Below are 22,692 nucleotides of genomic sequence, written 5' to 3'. Positions count from 1 at the left end.
TCACCGAACGAAAGGGAAAGTTTATTGTCAAAATATATAGCTGTCACTTGAATAAACCCAGAGGAAGATAGCTTCGAAATAACTCAGATGTGCTTCAAGGCAGCTTACCAACACATTCACCTGCCTGAAGCAACAGGACGCCATGCACACAACAAATTTCATGTTATATGCTTCTTAGAAACATGAAGACCAATTAAAGATTACACCTGCGGCGGTTTTACTTCCATATTCCATCCCCCTCATTACATCTGACTGGAACAATCAATGCAAATATAAATGCTGAGCCGAACACGACACAGCTCCCCAAGAATATTTTCCCAACGTACTATCAAGAGCACACAATATCCTATCTCAACGCCACCCATCCGCTGAGCACAGCATCTACAGCACTTGGCGCGACTGCCACGGTGACAACTGCAACGGAGAACGCACCTATGCTCCACAACAGTCTTTAGTCTTTCGATGGACAGAAGGCTCATGGGAGGTAAGTCCAAAGTGCTTGTGCCAGTGATATCATCCTCGAATAAAGATGCACGAGAGGCGTTGTTGTGAACCATCGTGTTCTGTTCAAAGAAGGAAATATAAAGGCATCTCTGTCTGGGAGTCGCCTAATCGAAGTAGCCAGCCTCCTTGTACTTGGCGTGCAGCCCGTCGCCCTCCTTGACAGTGAAGCCCAGCGTGGCATGCTGGTAGTAGTCCGGGCACGTCTCTAGGTTCGCAATGACCGTGGCGAGCAAGTGCGCCCTCTCGACCTGCGTGCCCGGTGCATCGAAGCCCAGCACCGAGAAGTGCACATGCAGGTGGTAGTACGAGGGCTGGTAGTGTAGGTAGCCACGCAACCGGTGCGAAGGCACGCCAAACTGCAGCGCCAACGCCGCCTGGGTGAGTGAGAAAATAGGTATGCGTTACATACTGGTGTGGCCTCCGATATTCTTACCACAACCATCATCATCAGCCACTGCAGGACGAAGGCCTCTCCCTGTGATCTCCAATTAAACCTGTTTTGTGCTAGCTGATTCCAACCATGTGCACTGTCATATCTCGGAAGCCATTTGTTTTGTTTTTGTTTTGTTTCGATATCAAACACGTCCATTCTTGCAAATTTTTCGTGACGCTTCCGTGCGCACTTGAAAAGTAAGATTTTGTACGGAGGTTGCTCTATGTTGCTGCAGGCCGGCTTAAGCCACGATGCTTCCGTTTGTACAAAGCCATGGTGCGACTGCAACTACGTCGAAGGAAAGCATTCCTTCGTGCTTCCATTGGGAACATTAGCCAATCACCTTTCGTCGGTTTGTGCCAACAAGTTCAGAGCCTCGTCTCCATGTGTATACCCAAAATGCTAAATGCCTTATGACAAATCCTCTCGATTAAAAAAAAGTTTGTCATCTAAATAGTCACATTTTTTTTCGGAACATTTTGGTGGAGGTGCGTGTTGGTGGATGTACTATACCTGGGAACTATACTCTTTTTACACTGTCCAAACTTTCACTGCAGTTGGCCTTTAAGCTGAGATAGGCTACGACTTGCAAAAAAGAAGAAAAAGAAATCAAGAAATATGACAGGCTTACGCTGACTTTCTCGTTAATGTTGCGCAGCAGTGGCAAGTGGTCGGGTGACAGGTCCCTGAGCGACCTGATGCCGTGCTTGTGGCAGATCGCGAGCACGTAGAGGTTCTCTGGCTGCTTGGTGTCCCACTTCATGTCCGGAAGTAAGATGAAACCAGTTTCCGGGTTCGGGTCCTCGAACAGAATCCGCTCGGACTCCTTCTTGTGCTCGAGGATGTTGTAGACCCACTGGCCGAAGGGGAATAGTTTTAAAGTGTTGTCTGGCGTAACCACGGCCTCCGACATCGGGCCGTGCACCACACTGGCCTCGCAATGTTACCACCAGCATAAATTGAAACGTGAACAGGAAACAATAGATGGTGTCCACAACATCGTGTCTAAGCCGTGTTTCCGGCTCTCAAATTGCTTCTGGCACATGCAGCCAGCAACATCATAGCCTTCGAGATCGGTTTCTATTAACCAGAGCTGTCGCTTGGGCGTCGATTTGGGCACCACCTATAGACCAGAACACCTGTTACGCGTGATTACATGAAAGTTTCACGTGTAATCGCTCTGTAGCCGCTTTCTAAGTATGAAGTAGCAACAAGCAAATGCATTACAATCAGAATTAAGCCACTGTTACAAATGAAGGCTAACCTTAAAACGCAGATTGCACCAGAGTAGTTTCAGAATTGTTAGCGTTTGAATTTGTTCTGCTATAGTACATCTGGCAAAAGAGAGAAAAAAAAAATCCGAAGTGAAAGCTATAATGTCAAAAGTGTGGAAAAATGGAAAATGGCCCTCGGCCTGGTGCTCGGCTACTTGTGGGAGTTCGCATCATGAAAGCGGCCCTGTAGAGATTCCAAGGCACAGTCTCTGCACGCCCCTTCTCCAACCACAGCCGGCCTAGTTGCAGAGTATCCGCCACAGCTGTGGGAGGCAGACTAGAGCTGCCGCTGTGTAACGAGCGGTAAATTAGGTACAACGTGCTCCCGACCAGGGGGTCGGCCATTATGGGACATCACTTGGAAAGAGGAGTTTCTCTCCACTCCGAGGGCGTACCCACCTAATAGGTGCGTCAGGATGCCAAATGAGAAATTGCAGCCATGGGAGCGGCCCAGACCTCCCTTTTCAGGGTTTTGTTGTGCCCACAGGGTTGAATGGGATTTGCATAGCGCGGGCTCCTTCCCAGGACAATTCACCATTAAAGAAAGCCAATTGTCAGTTAGGTGGATGCCTGTCCCCATTTGGATAACCGGTTGGTAACCGGCTGCTGCATAGTTTTTAACCCACGACCTCCAGCAGCCGAGGCGGAGAGTTTTGGCCTTGAATGGTGCTGGCTATCACTGCCAGGATTATATCCTTTACACACACACAAATATCCAAGAATGTGAGGTGGAGACGGCCGTCACCGTAGCACAGTTGCTAGTGCAACACACACTAATGCGGAAGTTGTAGGGTTTGGCTCACAGCAGTGGCAGTTATTTTTTCGTCCACTTTCATCTTCCTCTAGCATGTCATTTCTACACTTAAATAAAAACCTACAAGTAATTTCCCCAATGCTTTCCTTGACTTCATTAGCTGTCAGCTTCATATCGTTGTGCCTAACGAAAATCAGGCCCCTCAGTTCCCTTTCTCGTTGATACAGTCACAGACACCCATAATTACATCATTACACTGCTGACGCATAGCTTATGAACTGTAGAGAAGCATACACATGTGCACTATGTATAGGAAAGTTGACTCTTTGCCATATTATAGTTGAGTGTTCCCAATTGTACCTACAAGGATTGGCAATATTGGATAACAGTGCAGCAGCGTTTTCGTGGTCTAGAATGTGCCGCAGCTCCAAGTTCAAGGTAGGCTACAGAAGGTATGGGGAATGAAAATAGCATTTAGTTATATGCTTTGTGACCACAGTGCACACACGTAGGACACAGACTTCGCAACTGACACACTTTGCGACACAGTTGACGCACGCAATTTGAAATGTAGCAAGCTGTCAACTAATGTGACATTTAGCGCAGAGCTTGTGCTTGCTTATTTTATCATTCAGATGCCCAAAATGTGCATTTATGACACCAAAAGCAGATCAGAGATGGTTAATTATCTTGTCCAGCAGGATGCCATGGAAGTCGCGAATCGTACTCGGCTTAGCATCTGTATGTATTACTGGCAATGCGTTCAAGCACTTGGTGCTAGCACATGATGATGCCACTGATTCGTGACACCCCGTTGAAAGTACACCGCAGGATAAACGGCATTTAACTCTATCATGCCAGCTTATATATTCTAGTTGAGTAGGGTGGTTTTTCTTTGCCAGTTGGTGCATAATGGGCGTCGTCCTGTACGTTTCTTTTTTCTAAGTGCTCGCATCTCTACCTGCTGCAGCCATCACACTGTTATATATATTCTAACTTACTTTGTTGACGCATACGTACGGCCTACGTCGTTATTTTCCGATAGCTTTTCTTTTTTCGGAGAAAGTATATGCGCGTATCCGAGTGCTTGTGTTTACGTGTGTGCGTATGCTCATCACCATCATGTCAGTCTTTACTCGGAGGATCGCCCCTACATGTAACACGCTGAAGATCTAACTCCAGCTAAATGTAGCGGCTCCGCGAAGTTTACATGCAACGCCGTAACCGCGCATCAAACCCTCGTCTACAAATGACGAAACCATTGGACGACAACAGTTTGCCCAACACTTTTGAAATACAACCACCCAGAGAGGACAAATATCTGCTAGTCGCTTATTCACAAGAACGCAATCCCACCTGCAAAGACAGCTGTTGCGAAGCTATGTACGGTTCTGTCACTTCTTTGTACAGTTTAGGAGTCTCGGTGATCATGTGCTGCGGCTTGAAGAGGTACTTGTCCACGTGCTTCTGAGACGCCGGAAATATGACAGTGGCTGTGAGTCCTACGAGGAATGGAAGACAACATTGAAAAGGCGCCTCGACAAGGCGCCCGATGGGGTAAACTCACCGTTCAATGCTGCGGTCACTTTGCCTCCGTACGATGAGTAGATGTCGTTGTGAAAGGTCTCTTCCAGCTTCGTGTCGGCGGTGAAGACGAGTTCGTAATTTTCTCGGCTGAAAGGAGTCTTTTCGACGACGACGACGGCAGCGGTATCGGACAAGTCACCGAACGTGCCTTCAACGGCCATGAACTTCGTCCGTGCGTCTTCGCTCAATACGCGGCGCGGTTTGAAATCACTGAAAGACGAAATGTGCTGGAACGCAGCTGCTGCGTTGTCGAGCTTCGCCTTTTTCGCATCGTCGCCGTTTTCTCGATCGCCGGCAACTCGCTTCGTAGCGAGCGTCGCTTCCGCGCCAGTTGTCGCCGCCATTTTTTAAACGCTACCAACGCTACGGAAGAAAGCGAAACTGACCGACAATCGAACATGGTGCCCATGACGTTTTGGTGCATGCATGCATGGGTGCATGGCTTTCAAGATTTGCTTTTATTTCTAAGATGTAACTGCCACTTTGTGAGCAATTTTAACAACCTTTGTTAAATAACAGCCTACGTTGTTAAAAAAAAAAAGATAGTCTGAACTTTATTTCAAACATACGAAGGCAAGCGAATCCGAAGTCAAAGCCACCGCTGCACAGAGGAGCAGCTGCCGCGTGATTTCAGTCTGTTGTAACCCTGTTTTGTTTGGTGCATTACATAGCGGTTAACCAGTACCGTGCCTGAAGAAACATGCGTTCTAAAAGTTCCTGACGACAAGAGACGTAGGAAAAGCTTACCAGTATCCCCGTCCCATGTTACAGGCCTGGCGCCACAAGATCGTCGGCGCTGTTTTGCGACGGTGCGGCTACTGCTACTACTACCGCCGCGTGGACTTTCGCGGCCTCGCGACAACAGCATCGTGCACGGGCGGCGATCGCGTGTCGCCGCGAACCATGAAGCTCGATAGCCCACAGTTCCGCGCGCTATTCACGCCCGAAGTGAAGGAGCTTGTGGACATCTTCAAGCGGCATGGCCACGAGCTACGCATCGCCGGCGGCGCCGTCCGAGACCTGCTCATGCACAAACAGCCGCACGACCTGGACTTCGCCACTACCGCGACGCCGACCGAGATGAAAGAGATGTTCGACAACGAAGGCGTGCGCATGATAAACAGTCGAGGAGAAAAGCACGGCACCATAACGGCGCGCATCAACGACAAGACAAACTTCGAGGTCACGACTCTGCGCGTGGACGTGGTGACGGACGGTCGTCACGCCGAGGTAGAGTTCACCACCGATTGGCACACGGACGCAAACAGACGCGACCTCACGGTCAATGCGCTCTTCCTCGGCCTCGACGGCACGGTGTACGACTACTTCCACGGCCTCGAAGACCTGGAGAAGAGGCGCGTCGCGTTTGTCGGGGACCCCGCGCGGCGAATACAGGAGGACTACCTGAGGATACTGCGCTACTTCCGTTTCTACGGACGCATAGCCGTGGAACCGGACAGTCACGAACCGGAGACGCTGACCGCGATTCGAGAGAACGTCGGCGGTCTCGCACGCATCTCGGGCGAACGATTGTGGACGGAGCTCAAGAAGATACTCGTCGGCAATTTCAACAAGGAGCTCGTGTGCCGCATCGTCGACGTCGGCGCCGCACCCTTCCTGGGCCTACCGGACTCTCCGGACTTGCACGAGTTCTGCAAGGTCTGCGACGCGTCGAGACCACTCGAGCCGCAGCCTACGACCCTTCTGTCGGCGCTGCTGCAGAACGAGTTGGAGGTGATGAACCTGCACAACCGGTTGAAGCTGTCCGCGTACGAACGCGACTTGGCTCTGTTCGTAGTCGCACACAGGGAGCACAAGAAGTCCTTCGAGGACCGCTTGAAACCCTTTCAGGCCCTGCTGTTCACTACCAAGGGCAAGGTCGGAGACGTCCAGGAGTGGATCTGCGAGGTGCTCAAGTACCGCGCGGACGCCGAACTTCTGGAACGATTCAGGTGTTGGGACGTACCCAAGTTTCCCGTGAACGGCAACATGCTCCTCGAGCGGGGCCTCAGGAGCGGGCCCAAGTTTGCGACGGTGCTGGCCAAGCTGAAAGAGATTTGGTTCGACAGCGACTTCACAATGACTGCAGAAGAGCTCCTTGAGAAGCTTCCAGACATTCTCGCCGAGGTCAAAACGAGTAAATCGAAAAAAGCTTAAAGTTGTTTCTGTTGTAGATGAAGTGGGCCATGGTTCGAGGCGAGCTGTGAATACGCAGTTGGGCAGCAGCTTCTGGAGCGAGTTTCAGACTCCCTCACAGATATTGAAAAAAAGCATGTGTGTTGTCAGTGGCGATAGGCCTGGGCAAGCTGAAAGTGGTTCACGAGCAACTCTAGCTGCTGCCCTGAAGAGTTTCTCAAGAAGCTTCCAGAAGTTTTGTCACAGGTCAAAACAACAAGGAGAGAAAAGCACATCATCTCGTGCGTTCTTGTCCACGATTTCACAGAAAACTCACCAGAAGTGCTGTAGAGACACTAGCTTTATTCCATGCCAGTTCGCACAAATCATTTGCAAGCTCTAATGCAGCCACGCACACCACTCAGAATGACTGGAAAAAAAAAAAAAAAAGGTGCGTGTAGTGGCATGCCATACCATTGCTTCCTTCCTCAAAAGAACAAAACAAATGCAGCTCCTTTTCCTAGTCCCAAAGACTATTCCTTTCAATAAAACTCTACGCATTCCTCCTATAAGCTCTCCTTCATTGAGCACTCTATAACCTGTACACAAGCCTTGGCTTGGCTGCAGTCTCTTTGGGACGCAGCCGCAGCCTTCGCAAAAACGAACTCCCGAGAACATGGCAATAAATAAGCGAGCATCGTCGTAAAACACTGCAACAACTCTCTCTTAAAGATAGGCACACTATGCATTGTACTTCAAGATGGATAAAGGGGTCAGGGGGGGGGGGTCAGGGAGTGGTTTGAAAGTATGCCACACCTCAGGATAACAATGATCACAAAACGAAGATTAGTGTTATGCCCTCACTTCATTAGGAAGAGAGGCATGCAGTGGAATACTGGGCTGGGCTGCACAAACACACACACACAGAACACACGAAGGGAGCCGTAGGAACAAGGCGTAGTTAAATGTTTATTGTGCATCTGACTTATCTGTCGTCTTCGGTGTGTCGTAAATATCTCAAAAATCTAGTTTATCTTACTCTATTAAGCTGCTGCTTTCTTTTATTTTCTTATTATTCTTGGCCTTTGGTGCAGGAAACTGGGAAGGGGGGGGGGGGGGGATAACTGGACACTTCTTTGCTAGTAATGACTGATACAATATGAAAAAGGGAAAAAAAAAAGCAAGCAAGCCCTGTGATGAGTGAGACGCAAGAAAAAAAAAAAATGAAGCTAACGGCTGAATGAAGTCAAGATTTCTTTGCAAGTATGTCAGAGAAGAAGAGGTATCTTCAAACAATTCTCAACAAGAAAATGCAAAAACGAAAGAATACCCCAAACTTTCTCAATTTCTTCCTTTTTTTTTCGTTTTCTTTCTGTGCAAGGAAACAAAATGGGGAGGGGGATTGCCGCAAGCTCTTACCAGGACAACTGGAGTAGTAGTAGTAGTAATATATCTCTTTTGTCTAAATTTGCCTAGCACCCATTGGAGGGGCAACAAAGCAATAGAACAAAAACAAATCACAGCATAGTTTTCAGGCGATGCAAGCACGCACGTGCACGATTTTGGCGGTCGCCTCTAAAGAAAAAAAAAAAAAAATGTCGCCCGATTTGTGGCGGTTCTGGAAGGACTAATAAAGCGGGCGATGTTGAGGACCGTAAAGTGCATTTTTGTGCATTCCCCTTTTCTTTCTTGTTCTTTCTTTTTAGTTTCTTTTCCTTAGGGGGACTGGTCAGGGCATTGGGCGCAGAGCTGCCGCATCGACGGCCAGGGGTGGGGTGGGACATAAGTCTTCAGTTCAAGAGGATGTCGATGTCGCTCCAGTCCGAGTCCGAGTCTTCGGTCTCCGAGAGGATCTCGAACACGTCTTCCAGGTTGAAAGGCGCGAACATGTGACTGTCCGCGACGTCGAGGAAGTCCCACAGATAGAGGCGCTAGTACAGAGGAAAGGGTAAAAAATAGTGTGAGGGAGGGATGGAAGAGAATGTTTACCATGAGCAAAGCAAAAGAACAAAAAAACATTACGGAAAATCTACGGTAAGCGAAACTTTTCTTAACTGTTCCAGGTGCAATGTTTACTGGACTATAAAAAGCACTTTGTTTTCCGCGATACTTTATTTTAAAAAATGACACGCAAGTTAGATTCAAGAAACAAAACTTTCCAACATAACATTAAAGGGAACTACGGCCTTTGATTTATCCAGTAGTAACCAATCGTTCACCACCAAACTGTGTAAAAACAGTACTTTGAAAGAATACTAGTCTCAACTGATTTAGTGTATCTGTTTAGTGTCCAGTCAATGCTTGCTGTCCTTTTATATGCTACTGCTGAAGTTTAAAACAATCGGTCTGCTCGATCTGGTTGCAACCAGGTCTGGCAACACCGTACAACTCGATAGAAGCACAGATGGCTACTCCTCCTCATACACAGCAGGCAACAGAACAGAAGCTGCGCAAGTACAGTGAAATCCCGATAATTCGAAATCTATTCATTCGAACTGTACTGTTGGTCCCAGCAAAGTCGTATGTATTTGAATAAAAATTTAAAAACTTGTGAATTCGAACTCCAAACACCACACAACAGATATTTGAATCAAAATTTCTTGCTCTCATGGACAGCCTTTCAGGCAAACCCGAGCCAAAGGCAAAGGTTCAATGTGTCGCTGGCTACCGTAATGTTGCATGCTGTAAAAATGAAGAGGAAAAATGTGCGGGGGGCCCAAAGCCGAACTGGAACAAGCAGAGCAAGTTACCTTTCCCCATCTGGTTTAAAAGAAGCCGGAACAAAAATTCAGTTTAGCCCAAAAGGCAAGGCAATGATAGCAATAGCAAAGCATTAGACAACTACACGAAGTTAGGGTCGTAGTTTTATCGGCCATGTAAATTGCAGCAAACATTAACTTACTAATTAAATTAACAAGCATTGTGTCACGCACGTACAGACAAACATGAACAGATCTCACTAGCTGTCACAACGCTAATATGATGAAGAGTGCCGGCCTCGGAGAGCTATAACTTTGGGCTGCCTCTCCCTTTAAGGCACTTTAACCGCAGATTACCTCCGAGATACGGCGCGTGGCTAGCGTGCACAGCCATGCACAGCCACGGACGTGGTAGAGGAAAAAACTTGCACTCACTTGCCCCTGTGACCTGGCTTGCCGAGGCATGGCTTCATTAGGCTGCCGTCGGCAAGCTAACATGCCAATCCTACATAACACCAATCACACGGTTGCATATTCATGGCAGTGCAGAGCCGATGTAATTTATTGTTCTCGCACTGTGCCTCGTAATGGCACGGCAAGATGATGACAGGCCATAAAAATCTGCAGGAAACCCTTTGCTGGCTGGCCCATCATAGGTACCACAAATGAGAGGTCTCTAGCATTCCTAGCGTTGCCTGCTTTGTATGAAATGGAGCGTCATGTAAAACAGTGCGTGTCCTACAACAATCTTTCCAATTTACCTCCATGATCTCGAGGTCGCCGTTGTGGTTTTGCCTGCGCCGCGGCCGGGGAGGCGGCATGACTGCTTTTCTTCCGTCTGGGTACATGTGCTTGTAGAAGCAGGCACCCGCAAACGGGCATTCCCCCCGGCCTTCCTGGAAGTACCGACACGGCTTCGCACTGCAAAGGATGGAGAAAAGAAGGAAATCGAAATCAAAACACGGAGTTTAGTCGAGTGCATACAGCGGAACCTCGATTATACGTCCCCCGGTCATGCAACGACCCGCAACGACCCGCATTTTACGACGAATTGGTTTGGTCCCGGCAAAACCCCCATAGAAATAATGCATTAATAACCTCGATTATACGACACAATTTTACGCCTACGTGCCTCGCACAACGCCTCTCTGGTACCGTCAGAGGAGCCGTCGGAGACGCAGGCTAGCACGTGAGCACACTGCAGCTGGCTGATAACGGGTGTGCAATACTGTATTTACCCGAATGTAACGCGACCATGATTGTAAGTCGTGGGGTGACTTTCCAGTCACATGAAATAAAGAAAATAAGACCGCTAATGTAACGCTAGATGAACGGAAAAAGAAATGGTACCTTTACTCAAGGAATTGCAATTCGGAAACATTCTCTTCACTTATCATGGTCGTCTGTAGAGGAGACGGAGCTTTCCTTGTACGGTCTTCTCAGGCGATCACTTTCGTAGATAGTTTCGCTTTCGCGAAATTTTGCGTGACTCGGCGCTGTCCTAAGCTCGCCAACAGCGCCAAGAGAGGTGTCCGCAGTATACTTCGAGGGGTTCGGTGCCGGGACGAACCGTCTTGCGAAACCGAAACTATCTCCAAAATTGGTCGCCCGAGAATCGTCATCCTTCGTGCCGTTGAGCTTGTTTGAGATTTGAGTACTTCTTAAAAGGCCGCAAAATAATTTCATTCGGGGTCAGTACCAGGCCACTTCAAGTTGCACAGAGTCTTCCAGACTGGCTTCGCATTTTAAGTGGGCTTGCCGCTGGTCCCGCCATCCGCAAATCGTCAACTCCTTGATGTCGAGACACCGAGCCGCAGCGGACTTTCCCAGCTTCTCGGCCATCGAAATTGATCATCTCTCGAAGCGACCGTCATACCGAATGCGCTGCGTCACCATAACGTCGCAAATGAACGGAGTCGAACCGCAAAATGCCGTAGGGTATTGCAGAAAATCGTAACAAGTTACAAGCACAGTGAAAATATTGTCGATTCCAACCAAAAACACATTCAAAAACAAGTTCTGACTTGGCCGACTTGCTTATGGATTGGATCGAGATGTAAAGTTCCAGGTTGCCAACATAGCGCTAAAAATTGCGGGATTTAGAATATTTGTTTCAAAATGGTCAATTTTGCTTGCGAGGGTCGAGTTTGAGCAACGAAAGTCGTGGAAAAAAAAATGCGTCACAATCAAATAAACATGCAAATTTTTTATTTTATCTACGTTCGTTAGAAGAAGTGCAGGTTGGTGCCACAGGCTTATTCAGGCGGTCTGTACCCGTTTTTTTTAGCAAGATTGAGCGCCACTGCCTATATTATTAGTTTTGCGATTATACGCCGCTCGGATTAGAAGCCAGTTTTCCGTGGTCCCCTCAAAGTCGTATAATTGACGTTCCACTGTATTGGCAAAAAAAGAAAAGACGAATGACGAGCCCAACTCATCCAGCGCTGTTTCGTATTCTTAATGCAGCCCTCAAAACCATTAGGGCTCGTCCATTGCTCTGTACTTGTAAGGGTTCGTATAGGTTGCAGAGACAAAAAGTTCAGTTATGCAAAGACTATCAAGGCCCCGTCAATGTGCAGAGGGGCATCCAATTTTTTACTATAACGTTTCCAAAGCACTATAGACAGCTTTATTGCACTAGAGGTAAAAAAAATATATTGCAAATGTCCAGCTGTGGTCACCTCAAGTTCTTAACTTCAATAAACTCAAGCGCGAAAAAAGCAGCATAAACACGGGAGGGGAAGCAGCACCAAGAGGTGATGTCTCTTGCTCTTGCCCACTACGGCGTTTTCCAGTTCTGCGCAAGTCGTCATGCGAAGTAGAATTTGTGAACTGTGCCGGCCCTAAAGTTTCTACGTTTATAAAACAATGGTATACCACTGTATCTAGAATGGGAAATTCGCCGATCCACCATGGAAAGCGGTTAACGTAATCAACCTTTGACTATTACAGGGTTCGTACAGGTTTCCAAGGCAAAAATTCAAGGATATTTCAGGACCTTCCAGGACCTGTCACAGGTTTTTCAAGGACTCAAAGCGGCATCTGAAGTAGGGTTTCTTTACTCTAACATTTCCGAAAATGACTAGTTTTATTGCACTTACAATAAATAAATGTATATCACAATTATAATAAAAAAGTCTAGCCTTGATAACTTCTCAAGATCACAACACAAAATGAACGCTTACAACAGCGGCTGAAATTTTTCCATATAGACTGGGTAAAATAAAGTTCATCACAAATATTCAAAATAATCAGCATAGGGCTATTGCACTAAAATAAAAAGAAATAAATGTATATCCCAATGACGTTAATAATGTCAAGCCTTGATCTTCTTGCGAGTTCTCAAGAATACCAAAAAAGTTCACAAAACACAATGAATGCTCACAACAGCTCCTCTGACTTCTCCAGTATTAACTGGGCAAGTTTACCGAACATTTCCAAACCATTCAGTGTAGACTTGCTACACATCCATTATGTTATAACAAATAGATGTATATTGCAATTGTGTAAAGAATGTCTTGTCTTGATCATTTCTCAAGTCCGCAATATTAAAAGTTAACACAACGAATACTCACAACAGGTGCTCAGGCTTCTGCAGTATTAGCTGGGTTGGTTCATCAAACATTTCCAAAATATTCAGCATAGCGTATTTTCCTGTGCATAAGACGCGTTTTTTTTTCCTGAATTTTTCGTCGGTGCGTCTTATAGAACGGGCGACCTATGTACGTTTTTTTTCGGAAACACTGCCTTCAAAATCGGATCCAATGTTATGGCCACGCGAAGTGCGCTGGTTGACTTCATTGCTACGGGTTCTGTGCATGCTATCGAGGGGCTGGGTTCTCGTGATCATGTTCCCGAGCACCATGCGAGAAGGATGGAGCCGCAAGGCAAGCAGCGGTAGGCCGACCGCGAGTCGATCGACCCCGAAGTCGTCGCATCTGCAGGTCGCTGTCAAGATACGGCACGCACCACTGTGTAAACTACGCAGTTGCTACGAGGGTACAGGCAGCCCCCCCCCCCCCCCCTCCCGGGCTGCCTTTCTGCTTTCCTCCCTTGTGCGCGATTCGGCTCACTGTCACACGCTTTCACTCGCACATACAGCGTAAGGCGCGCAGGGACGATGTTATCGTCTTTGGACTTTATACGGAACATCGCGACAAGCACAACGGCAGAAATGCGCCTGGAGTAGAAATATATGGCACCCATGATGATACGCTTGCGCGTGATGCACGTTCACGGAGCGAAACATCACTAACTTTTTTAAAGTGCTTACAGAAAGAACAGGTGCGTCTTATACACCAGTGTGAGTTATATAACATTCTTTCTTTTTTTTTTAAAAACTGCCGTTTTGAGGGGGGCGCGTCTTATACAAAGGTGCGATTTATAGACCGGAAATACGGTAATGTTATTGCACTTATCATAATATTATAACAAAACCTCCATCCAAAGGCACTGAGCATCAGTGGTAAAGTTGCTCCACTCTCTTTAGCTTCACCTCGCGCGCAAGAGTGAAAGTAGGACAAGGCAGACCAACGGGCGAGGAGTGAAACGAACGATAGGGTGAGAAAAGCAGCGTAAACACTGCCAGCCCCAAGCCAGCACGGAAGCGCGGCACGGGTCTCTCGCTCCGTTCGCGGTTTCACGTACGTGGTGGTGATTTTTTCCGTGCAGTTCTGCAAAACGGAATCATGTGTGCTCGCGCTGGCGCATTGTTTCAGTTTGTCAGATCAATGCCGATTTACCACAGAAAGGAGGTCGCAATGTCAATATCAGAGTGCAGTGCTCACGAAATTCAAGGATTTTCAAGGAAGGAAAAAAATTCCCGCACTTTCAAGGGCCTTGAAAACGCACTTTTCAATTTCAAGGGTTTTCAAGTATTTCAAGGACCTGTACGCACCCTGTATTACTCAAGGAATTCAAGAAAAGAAAAATGAATTCCAGGACTTTCAAATTGAAATTATACTGCACACAGTCAAACCCTTCTTTCTGGGGTTTTACTTGCCAAAACCAGTTCTGATTATGAGGAACGCCGTAGTGGAGGGCTCCGGATTAATTTTGACCACCTGGGGTTCTTTAACGTGCACTACAACGCAAGCACACGGGCGTTTTTGCATTTGGCCTCCATCGTAATGCGGCCGCCGCGGTCGGGATTCGATCCCGCAACCTCGTGCTCAGCAGCGCAACGCCTTAGCTGACTGAGCTACCACAGCGGGTTACTGTCAAACCCACTTATAACAATATTCAAGTGCCACGAAAATTCCATTGTTATAACCGATAATTGTCATAAACGGGTAGCATGAAAAAAAAAAAAGCAAAATAGGGGGATGGCAGAGCTGTTGCGAGAAAACCATAATGGCGGGGAGGCCAGTGCCCCTCCCCACCACCTTCCTCCATCCGGCTGCTGCTTGGGTTAGCTCGTTTAAACAACTGTTTAACTCTCCTTCCGGCACGCTCCATTTGCGTGTAGCAAGCCGCGGCTGTTGCCGTTTAAGACTGGCACTGATATAACAACTACAAAGAGGGGTCACGGATGGCAAGTCACATGCGAGCTCCGCCAAGGCATCGTTTTAGTGGCCCCGAAAGGGGCCTTGTAAAGAATACGAGAAGGTTGCTGCGGCCGCTTCTCAGCTTGAGAAATCCTGAAGAAACGCTGGGGTGAGATCGCCACAAGCACCTTGCCACGTACTTCTCACTGGCTTGCACGAGAAAACCCCATGTCCGTCAGCCTTGCTTGCCTTACGCGAAGCTTGCCAACATCCTTCTCCATGGAATCCAGGTGCTCAACGTAGTGCAGCGGAAGGTCCCTTGCAAAAACGAAGCCCCGGAGGGTGTCACAAAAGAGCGCGTAATCAAAGCGCGCGCCGAGTGTCGCGCAAGCCAGCGAAAGAACACGCCGGTCCCGTGGCAACTTCAACAGAGGGGGAGAGCGCATACGCCTCAAGCAACCACGCTAACAACGGCGCCGAAACGTCTGGAACGAGGTTCGACGAAGCGACGTTAACCGGAGAGAGAGAGAAAGCACACGCGCGCGCCGAGACTCCTTCTCACCCGGCGAGCCGAGAGAGATAACAACAGCGTGAGCGTGCGTGAACAGCATGAGTCATCATCACCCCCCCTCGAGAATGTTCCCAAAGCAGCGGTCGAAGGTACGAGAAAAGAGTAGAAGCTTCCCAAGCTTTGGCCGTGCTACGGAATCACAACTCCGATCGAATGTTCGAGAAGGACCGTCGACGGCTATATAAACGCCGTGCGAGCATTGTCAGTTAGGAATCCAGGAGTCCAGTGAAGAATTCAGGAGTTGAGTCCGCACCGGTGAAGTTATGTAACGTGAAGACCGAGCGTCTGCGGAAGAAGGGGATTCCCCGGCAAGCTAGTCAACGAGTTCATCGAGCGTCTGCATTTCCGGAAGAAGTTCCTTCTTCGAGATTTGCTCCCAAGTTACGCCGAGATCGTCTGACTCCAAGCCCAACCAGCACGGTGAATACGATTGGACACTTAGTGTTCTTATTTATTTTGTACTTTACGTGTTGGACTCTTGTGCTTGTCGTTATTTTTTGTGTTTGTTAATACCCATCTGATTTGTATTGTGTTGTCTAGCCTAAGTGTGCAAGTGTGTGTGTAACTGCCTTGTGTGAAGAATATATTTTGTTGTGTTTTGACAACTCTGGGCTCTGACTCGGTCTTTGGACAGCAACCGGCGTTCGCTGGCGCACCAGAGGGCCCATTCTTAATTGTCCTTGCTTTCGTGGGATTATTTTCGGAAGCTGATAATTCGGCTTTGGAATTTAGTCCGGCGTCTGCGCCTCGTTCACCGGGGTCTGTGACAATATTTCTGGCGTCCACGACAGGACCTTTCTGGTGCAAATTGTGTGTCCATAGTAGGGAGAAAGAGCCTGGGGTCGTTTACATTGCTATTGTAAACGATTTTTGAGTGTTGCACCACGTTTCGATAATTTGTGTGCAGAGAGCAGTTCGATTGTTGAAATCCAGGCAGATAATTTTTGCACGCGGCTAGATTTTTGAAGGGCATTATGGATCTCGAGAAATTAGTTGCCCTTGGTGAGAAGATGGGTCTTTGCGGAGCGGAATTACGGAAGTGGGTTAGTCAGAAGGAAAAAGAAGCTGTAGAAAGAGAGAAGCTAGCGGCCGAACGGGCCAAAGAGGAAAGAGAAGCTGAAATAGCTGAGAGAGAAAGACAGAGACAGCATGAGTTAGAACTCGAACGACTTCGATTGCAGCAGCGTACAGACGCTCCCGCCCAGGCAAGAGTCGATAGCACTGAAAGGGAAGAAACTAGCTTCCGTCTGAACCCAAGCAAACTGCTTGTGGCATTCGATGAAAGAAAAGATGATCTGGATGCCTATTTGCATAGATTTGAGACAGTTGCTAAAAGCCAGAATTGGCCAGAGGATCAATGGGCCACTGCGTTGAGTACGTGTTTGAGCGGTGAAGCACTTAGTGTGTACGGTAGGCTGACGCCAACCGATGCCTCTAATTATGGAAGGGTGAAGGCTGCTTTACTGAAAAGATTTAGGTTCACCGTAGAAGGCTTCCGAGATAAGTTTAGGACTGGAAAGCCCGCCGATGGCGAGACGGCCACGCAATTTGCTGCGCGGCTCAGTCACTATTTTGATAGGTGGACCGAACTTTCAGAGACTGCACAGGAGTACGGTGCGCTTAGAGAGCTTCTGATCAAGGAGCAATTCCTCATCAGTTGCCACCCGAGCCTGTCACTCTATCTGAAAGAAAGGAAAGCTAAAACGCTTCAAGATATGTTGGAATTGGCAGACCAATTTTTGGAAGCACAGGGAGGCACCAATCTCTCCAAGATCAGAAAAGAGGAGCCAGAGGATGCAAAGAAACCGGCATCCGATGAAAGGAGAAACCCTCCGAAGCCTGTTCCGAGGTGTTATCTTTGTAACCGACTAGGCCACCATGCTAGCAGTTGTCGGACCAACTTTACGCGCCCCAACGAGGTTAAATGTTTTAAATGTGGGCGAACGGGGCACAAAGCCGATTCATGTCGCAACGGAGTGAAGGAAACTCCCCAAGCATCCTGTGTGTATGCCCCACCAAAACATCAAGAAGAAGACATAAACGACGGCTTTGTAGAACTTCGAGACGGAAAAAGAATTCCGGTCGTTAATGCGGTGATGACACAACGCCCAGAATTTCCCGATAAGGTAATGCCCGTACTTGCCGGAAAATTGGGAGACAAACAAATCACGGTGTTACGAGATTCCGGCACCAGCACAGTGATCGTGCGAAGGGACTTAGTACAAGACGAGGAGCTCACGCGCGAAACCACTTTAGTTTGCCTAGTCGATGGTACGGCTAGGAAGCTTCCTGAAGCCAAGATTGAGGTCGATACCCCCTATTACAGTGGGAATGTCACTGCGCTCTGCATGGACAGCCCACTGTACGACCTAATTCTAGGAAACGTTGAGGGAGTTCGCGCCCCAGACGATCCGAAACCTTTGGAAGAAGAATTGAAGATCGAAACATCGACGATTGAAGAGCCACACGGAAAACCATCAACATCTGACGAAAACACCGCGGCAGCTGTCACCCGAGCTCAAGCAAAGGCTCAGGCAAAACCGTCCCAGCTCCCTTCCAGACCCAATTCCGAAAATAAACCGACCGGGACCCATAACCACGCGAAACACTACTATAGAAAGACCAAGGACAGGAAGTTCAAATTTAAGAACCATTGACCATTAGTGTGTGGTGCAAAGTGTTGTGATGAGTGTGCTGTTTGTTTATGTATCATGTGTTTGTTTGTGTTCTGAAACTACCCTGTCGTAGCTTTGTATACTTTTTTTGCTCATGTTATATTTCATATGATTGCCTTGTTACGCGAGATATGTATTTTTGTATAGTACAAGTGTAACTGTTACGTGAGAGATGTATTATTGTATAATATAAGTGTACTAGTTACACTAGCGATGTGTTATTGTGTAGTCCAAGCGTACTTGTGTGACTTGTGTTTGTACTCGATGTATCGCGAGTGATGTGTGAATTGTGGTGGACTGATTTATGGACTTACGGACTCGTGTGTAGTGGACTTTTGTGCGCGCTTCTTTTGTGTTTCTTTGAATATTATTGCATAATATTCTTAAAGTGGGGGGCAGTGTCACAAAAGAGCGCGTAATCAAAGCGCGCGCCGAGTGTCGCGCAAGCCAGCGAAAGAACACGCCGGTCCCGCGGCAACTTCAACAGAGGGGGAGAGCGCATACGCCTCAAGCAACCACGCTAACAACGGCGCCGAAACGTCTGGAACGAGGTTCGACGAAGCGACGTTAACCGGAGAGAGAGAGAAAGCACACGCGCGCGCCGAGACTCCTTCTCACCCGGCGAGCCGAGAGAGATAACAACAGCGTGAGCGTGCGTGAACAGCATGAGTCATCATCACCCCCCCTCGAGAATGTTCCCAAAGCAGCGGTCGAAGGTACGAGAAAAGAGTAGAAGCTTCCCAAGCTTTGGCCGTGCTACGGAATCACAACTCCGATCGAATGTTCGAGAAGGACCGTCGACGGCTATATAAACGCCGTGCGAGCATTGTCAGTTAGGAATCCAGGAGTCCAGTGAAGAATTCAGGAGTTGAGTCCGCACCGGTGAAGTTATGTAACGTGAAGACCGAGCGTCTGCGGAAGAAGGGGATTCCCCGGCAAGCTAGTCAACGAGTTCATCGAGCGTCTGCATTTCCGGAAGAAGTTCCTTCTTCGAGATTTGCTCCCAAGTTACGCCGAGATCGTCTGACTCCAAGCCCAACCAGCACGGTGAATACGATTGGACACTTAGTGTTCTTATTTATTTTGTACTTTACGTGTTGGACTCTTGTGCTTGTCGTTATTTTTTGTGTTTGTTAATACCCATCTGATTTGTATTGTGTTGTCTAGCCTAAGTGTACAAGTGTGTGTGTAACTGCCTTGTGTGAAGAATATATTTTGTTGTGTTTTGACAACTCTGGGCTCTGACTCGGTCTTTGGACAGCAACCGGCGTTCGCTGGCGCACCAGAGGGCCCATTCTTAATTGTCCTTGCTTTCGTGGGATTATTTTCGGAAGCTGATAATTCGGCTTTGGAATTTAGTCCGGCGTCTGCGCCTCGTTCACCGGGGTCTGTGACAGAGGGACTGAATCATCTGCAGGGCCTCCTGCAAAGACAACGCTGAGGAAGCCTGCCCTACCACATCATTGCTGCCGTCGTTGCCACGAAAGTCGTCGTCGCTGTCCGATTCAAGCACGTTCACAACGATTGCCTCATCAGTAAGGAGTTCTGATGTTTCTAATGCGTCGTCCGCATGTAGAAACTCTTCGAGTCCTGAACCATCCTCGTCGACTGCGAACCAAGGTTCGGTGGAAACTTCGCAGGCTTCGTCCAAGTCACTGCTGCCTCGGACAAAGCACGCTTTCCTAAACCAGTTCCGCACCACAGAAGTGCCAACTTCGGACCACACACTAAATATAAGCTGAACTGAACATCAGCAGGTTGATTTTCAAGTCTGGTTGCTCCCTGCTTGTCCACCTGGCCATGTCCATCAACAAGACTAACTCTCTCAGGACGCGGTGACGATACATCATCTTAACATTGGCGATCATGCCGGCGTCCATGGGCTGCAAGCCGGCCGTCGTGTTCGGCGGCAGGAAAAAAACTTCCACGCTTGAGAGCTTAGGCAAGGAGTGGTGGGCACTACAATTATCCAGGATGAGCGCCACCTTCCTCTTAGATCGCTCGATGTGCTGATCAAACAACAGCCACTCACAAAAAAGTTCTCATAAGATCCATGCCTTGAGATTATGACAGTAGCGTACCGGTATTCTAGCAGCACCGCAGAAGCAGCGGGGATTTTTTTTTACTTCCCAATGACAAATGCGGGGCACTTGTTGCTCCCATTCATGTTGGCACACAAAAACACAGTGAAGTGCAGCTTGCTGTTTTTGCCACCCTTGCACGTGTCTTCCTTCAGTTCATGCATCTTGGAGGGCAACATCTGAAAAAAAAAACCAACCCTGTTTCGTCGCCATTGTATACGCCGGTGTCAACGTAGTTGTCGAGGATACGGGGCAGAGTTTCCTGCACCCACTTCTGCTTCGCCTCCACGTCAAGCGAAGCTCCCTCGCCGGTGATGACTTGGTTGACAATGCCGTGCCTCTCTTTGAAGCGCTGTACCCGGCCGCCACCTGGCTGGAAGTCCACATTGTTAATCAGTAGGGCAAACTGATTCGCCTTTGTGGCCAGAATCGGCCGCCCGGGATGGGCAAGTTCATGGCACGGGCACTGAGAAACCACTCGCAGAGGGCCTCTTCCACCTCCTTATAGGCACCTTGTCGAATGCGTTTGCGCCCACTGTCAAGCGAGCACTTTTCTTTATTGAACTTCTCAGTGGAGCGGATGATTGTAGACAATGTCGGTTGCGATAGTGCGTAGTTCTTAACCAAGTCACGCACTTTTTTTACCGTTTTTGTAGTCCTTCACAATACAGCACTTTGTCTCCAAATCGATAGCAGTGCGCTTTCTTTTCACCGGCAACGTCGTCTGATGATTAGCGGGCGGATCAGTCATCTTCCGTTTTGCTGGCGATTCAAACGAGACGGAGAAACCACGTGGCCAGGAACAACTTTGAGCAAACAGATCAGCGCTGTTGGTACGTTGGCGAGGTCCATTCATGATTCAGAGGGTGGCGCAGCATAGAGCTATCAGGGCAACCCATTTGTGTTTGGAGGGGTGGAAGGGCGACGGCTGAGAGGAAGCGCAAGGCTAGAGACACGGAGAAGGCTGGAAAACAGGTTGTATTGTATGAGCGTGCAGCGACGAGGAAGGTGCAGTGGCTGGAATTTTTTTTTTTCTATCCAAGGATTTCACACTCCACTACCTTTCAGACGGGCACCCAGCAGCCAGACTTCATTGTTATAACTGATAATGCGGCATGGGGCATTGTAGTAAGCAGGTTACTTTACCATAGAAAACATAGAAAAGTTGATGGTGCAGCAGCTTCTCATTGTTGTAACCGATATATTGTTAAAACCGGTATCGTCATAAGTGGGTTCAAACCGACTGTAGTACGGAATATAGGTCGAAGTTTTCTCCCAAAAATATTACTAAAAAGTCACCCTCGACTTACATACCAGTCCTTGGAACAACCTCAATTGTAGTCTGGCAACATGTGGGAGCTGCCGATTTTCTGGCATCCACATCATTATCGCCTCCATGGCGACCGACTTACTGACGCTGTTAGACTGACGCCATCATCCCTTTTTGTACAGCTATCGTTCCCGACATTAATTTCGCGACCACCTGCAAAATGACTACAGGTACTCTACGTCAGTTCCCCACGGCCATTTAGAAAGAAGGTGATCGAATATGCTGAAGTGAAGAGGAACATGTCCACCCAGCGGCACATTGGTGTCCCCGAAAAAATCATCCGGTACTGGCAAACATAGAAAGGCAAACTGTCTGCGTGTAACGCGTGGTAGATGTCCTTTCGCAGGTGCGGCGCGGTGCCCCCAAGCTCGATGACAAGGTGGCGGATTTAGTCCGTGAGCATCGTGCCGGACCCTTGGCAGTGACAACGGAACTCATCCGCATCAAAGCTATTGAGTCGTCCGTGAATCCGGACTAACGAGAGAGCAATTTAAGGGCTCCATTTACTGGGTTTGTCGCTTCATGCGACGCAAAGGTTTCGCACTTTGCCGGCACACATCAATCTGCCAGAAGGTGCCAGAGGCATACGATGACAAGCTGGTCGAATTCCAGTGCTATGTCATCCACCTCCGGCAGCAGCAGGGCTACATGCTGGGACAGATCAGCAATGCCGATGGAACGCCAATGTGGTTCGACAGGCTCTCGTCGACCACAGTGTGCGAACGCGGCATGAAGCAAGTCAAACTACTTTCGACGGGGAACGAGCATTAGTGCTTCACGGTGATGCTCACGTACACTGCAGAAGGCAGAGAGCTGCCTCCATATATAATTTTCAAGAGGAAGACGCTGCTGAAAGAGGCTTTCCCGCTGGAAGTTGTCGTTCGGGTGAACGAGAAAGACTATACAGACAAGGCCCTCATGGTCAACTGGATCCAAACAGTCCGGAATCAGTGGCCCAGCGCACTCCTGCGGTGTCCGAGCACTTGACCGCAGGTGTGAAGCAGGAGCTCCGCGACAGGAGGACAGAGCTCGCAGTCATTCCGGGAGGCATGACGTCAACCCTTCAGCCACTGGATGTTGTGCTCAACAAGCCCTTTTTGTTTGCCCACACACGGTCTGTGTGTGCTAACTCTACAATCAATGGATGGCCGGCAACAACCCAAAGACCCCAACGCCTCTTGCC

The 22,692-nt window shown here is 48.4% G+C and overlaps 3 protein-coding genes across 5 annotated transcripts in view; 1 reads left to right on the top strand and 2 right to left on the bottom strand.

Annotated features, from left to right (window-relative positions):
• Window positions 1-5,041, bottom strand: LOC119431036 (m7GpppX diphosphatase). Its single transcript, XM_037698504.2, has 4 exons — window positions 4,533-5,041; window positions 4,322-4,467; window positions 1,569-1,793; window positions 1-878 (listed from the first exon to the last, which is right to left on the bottom strand). The coding sequence occupies exons 1-4, from the start codon at window positions 4,894-4,896 to the stop codon at window positions 609-611; spliced, it is 1,005 nt and encodes a 334-aa protein (XP_037554432.1). The 5' UTR covers window positions 4,897-5,041; the 3' UTR covers window positions 1-608.
• A 115-nt stretch (window positions 5,042-5,156) lies between these two features.
• Window positions 5,157-7,454, top strand: LOC119431034 (CCA tRNA nucleotidyltransferase 1, mitochondrial). The gene has a single exon (XM_037698501.2). It carries the CDS (start codon window positions 5,315-5,317, stop codon window positions 6,707-6,709), a length of 1,395 nt encoding a protein of 464 aa, XP_037554429.1. The 5' UTR covers window positions 5,157-5,314; the 3' UTR covers window positions 6,710-7,454.
• Window positions 7,011-22,692, bottom strand: part of LOC119431035 (probable E3 ubiquitin-protein ligase makorin-1) — a 38,667-nt gene continuing 22,985 nt past the window's right edge. For all 3 annotated transcript variants that reach the window (XM_037698502.2, XM_049657349.1, XM_049657350.1), the window contains 2 exons: window positions 10,128-10,287; window positions 7,011-8,598 (listed from right to left, as the gene is read on the bottom strand). In XM_037698502.2, the coding sequence (XP_037554430.1) occupies window positions 8,458-8,598; window positions 10,128-10,287 (301 nt within the window). In that variant the 3' untranslated portion in view covers window positions 7,011-8,457. The remainder of the gene's footprint in view (window positions 8,599-10,127; window positions 10,288-22,692) is intronic.

Source organism: Dermacentor silvarum, chromosome 10 (assembly GCF_013339745.2).
Source record: "Dermacentor silvarum isolate Dsil-2018 chromosome 10, BIME_Dsil_1.4, whole genome shotgun sequence".
In the NCBI taxonomy this organism is placed as follows: Eukaryota; Metazoa; Arthropoda; class Arachnida; order Ixodida; family Ixodidae; genus Dermacentor; species Dermacentor silvarum.
This window is presented reverse-complemented; position numbering and strand designations above follow the sequence as displayed.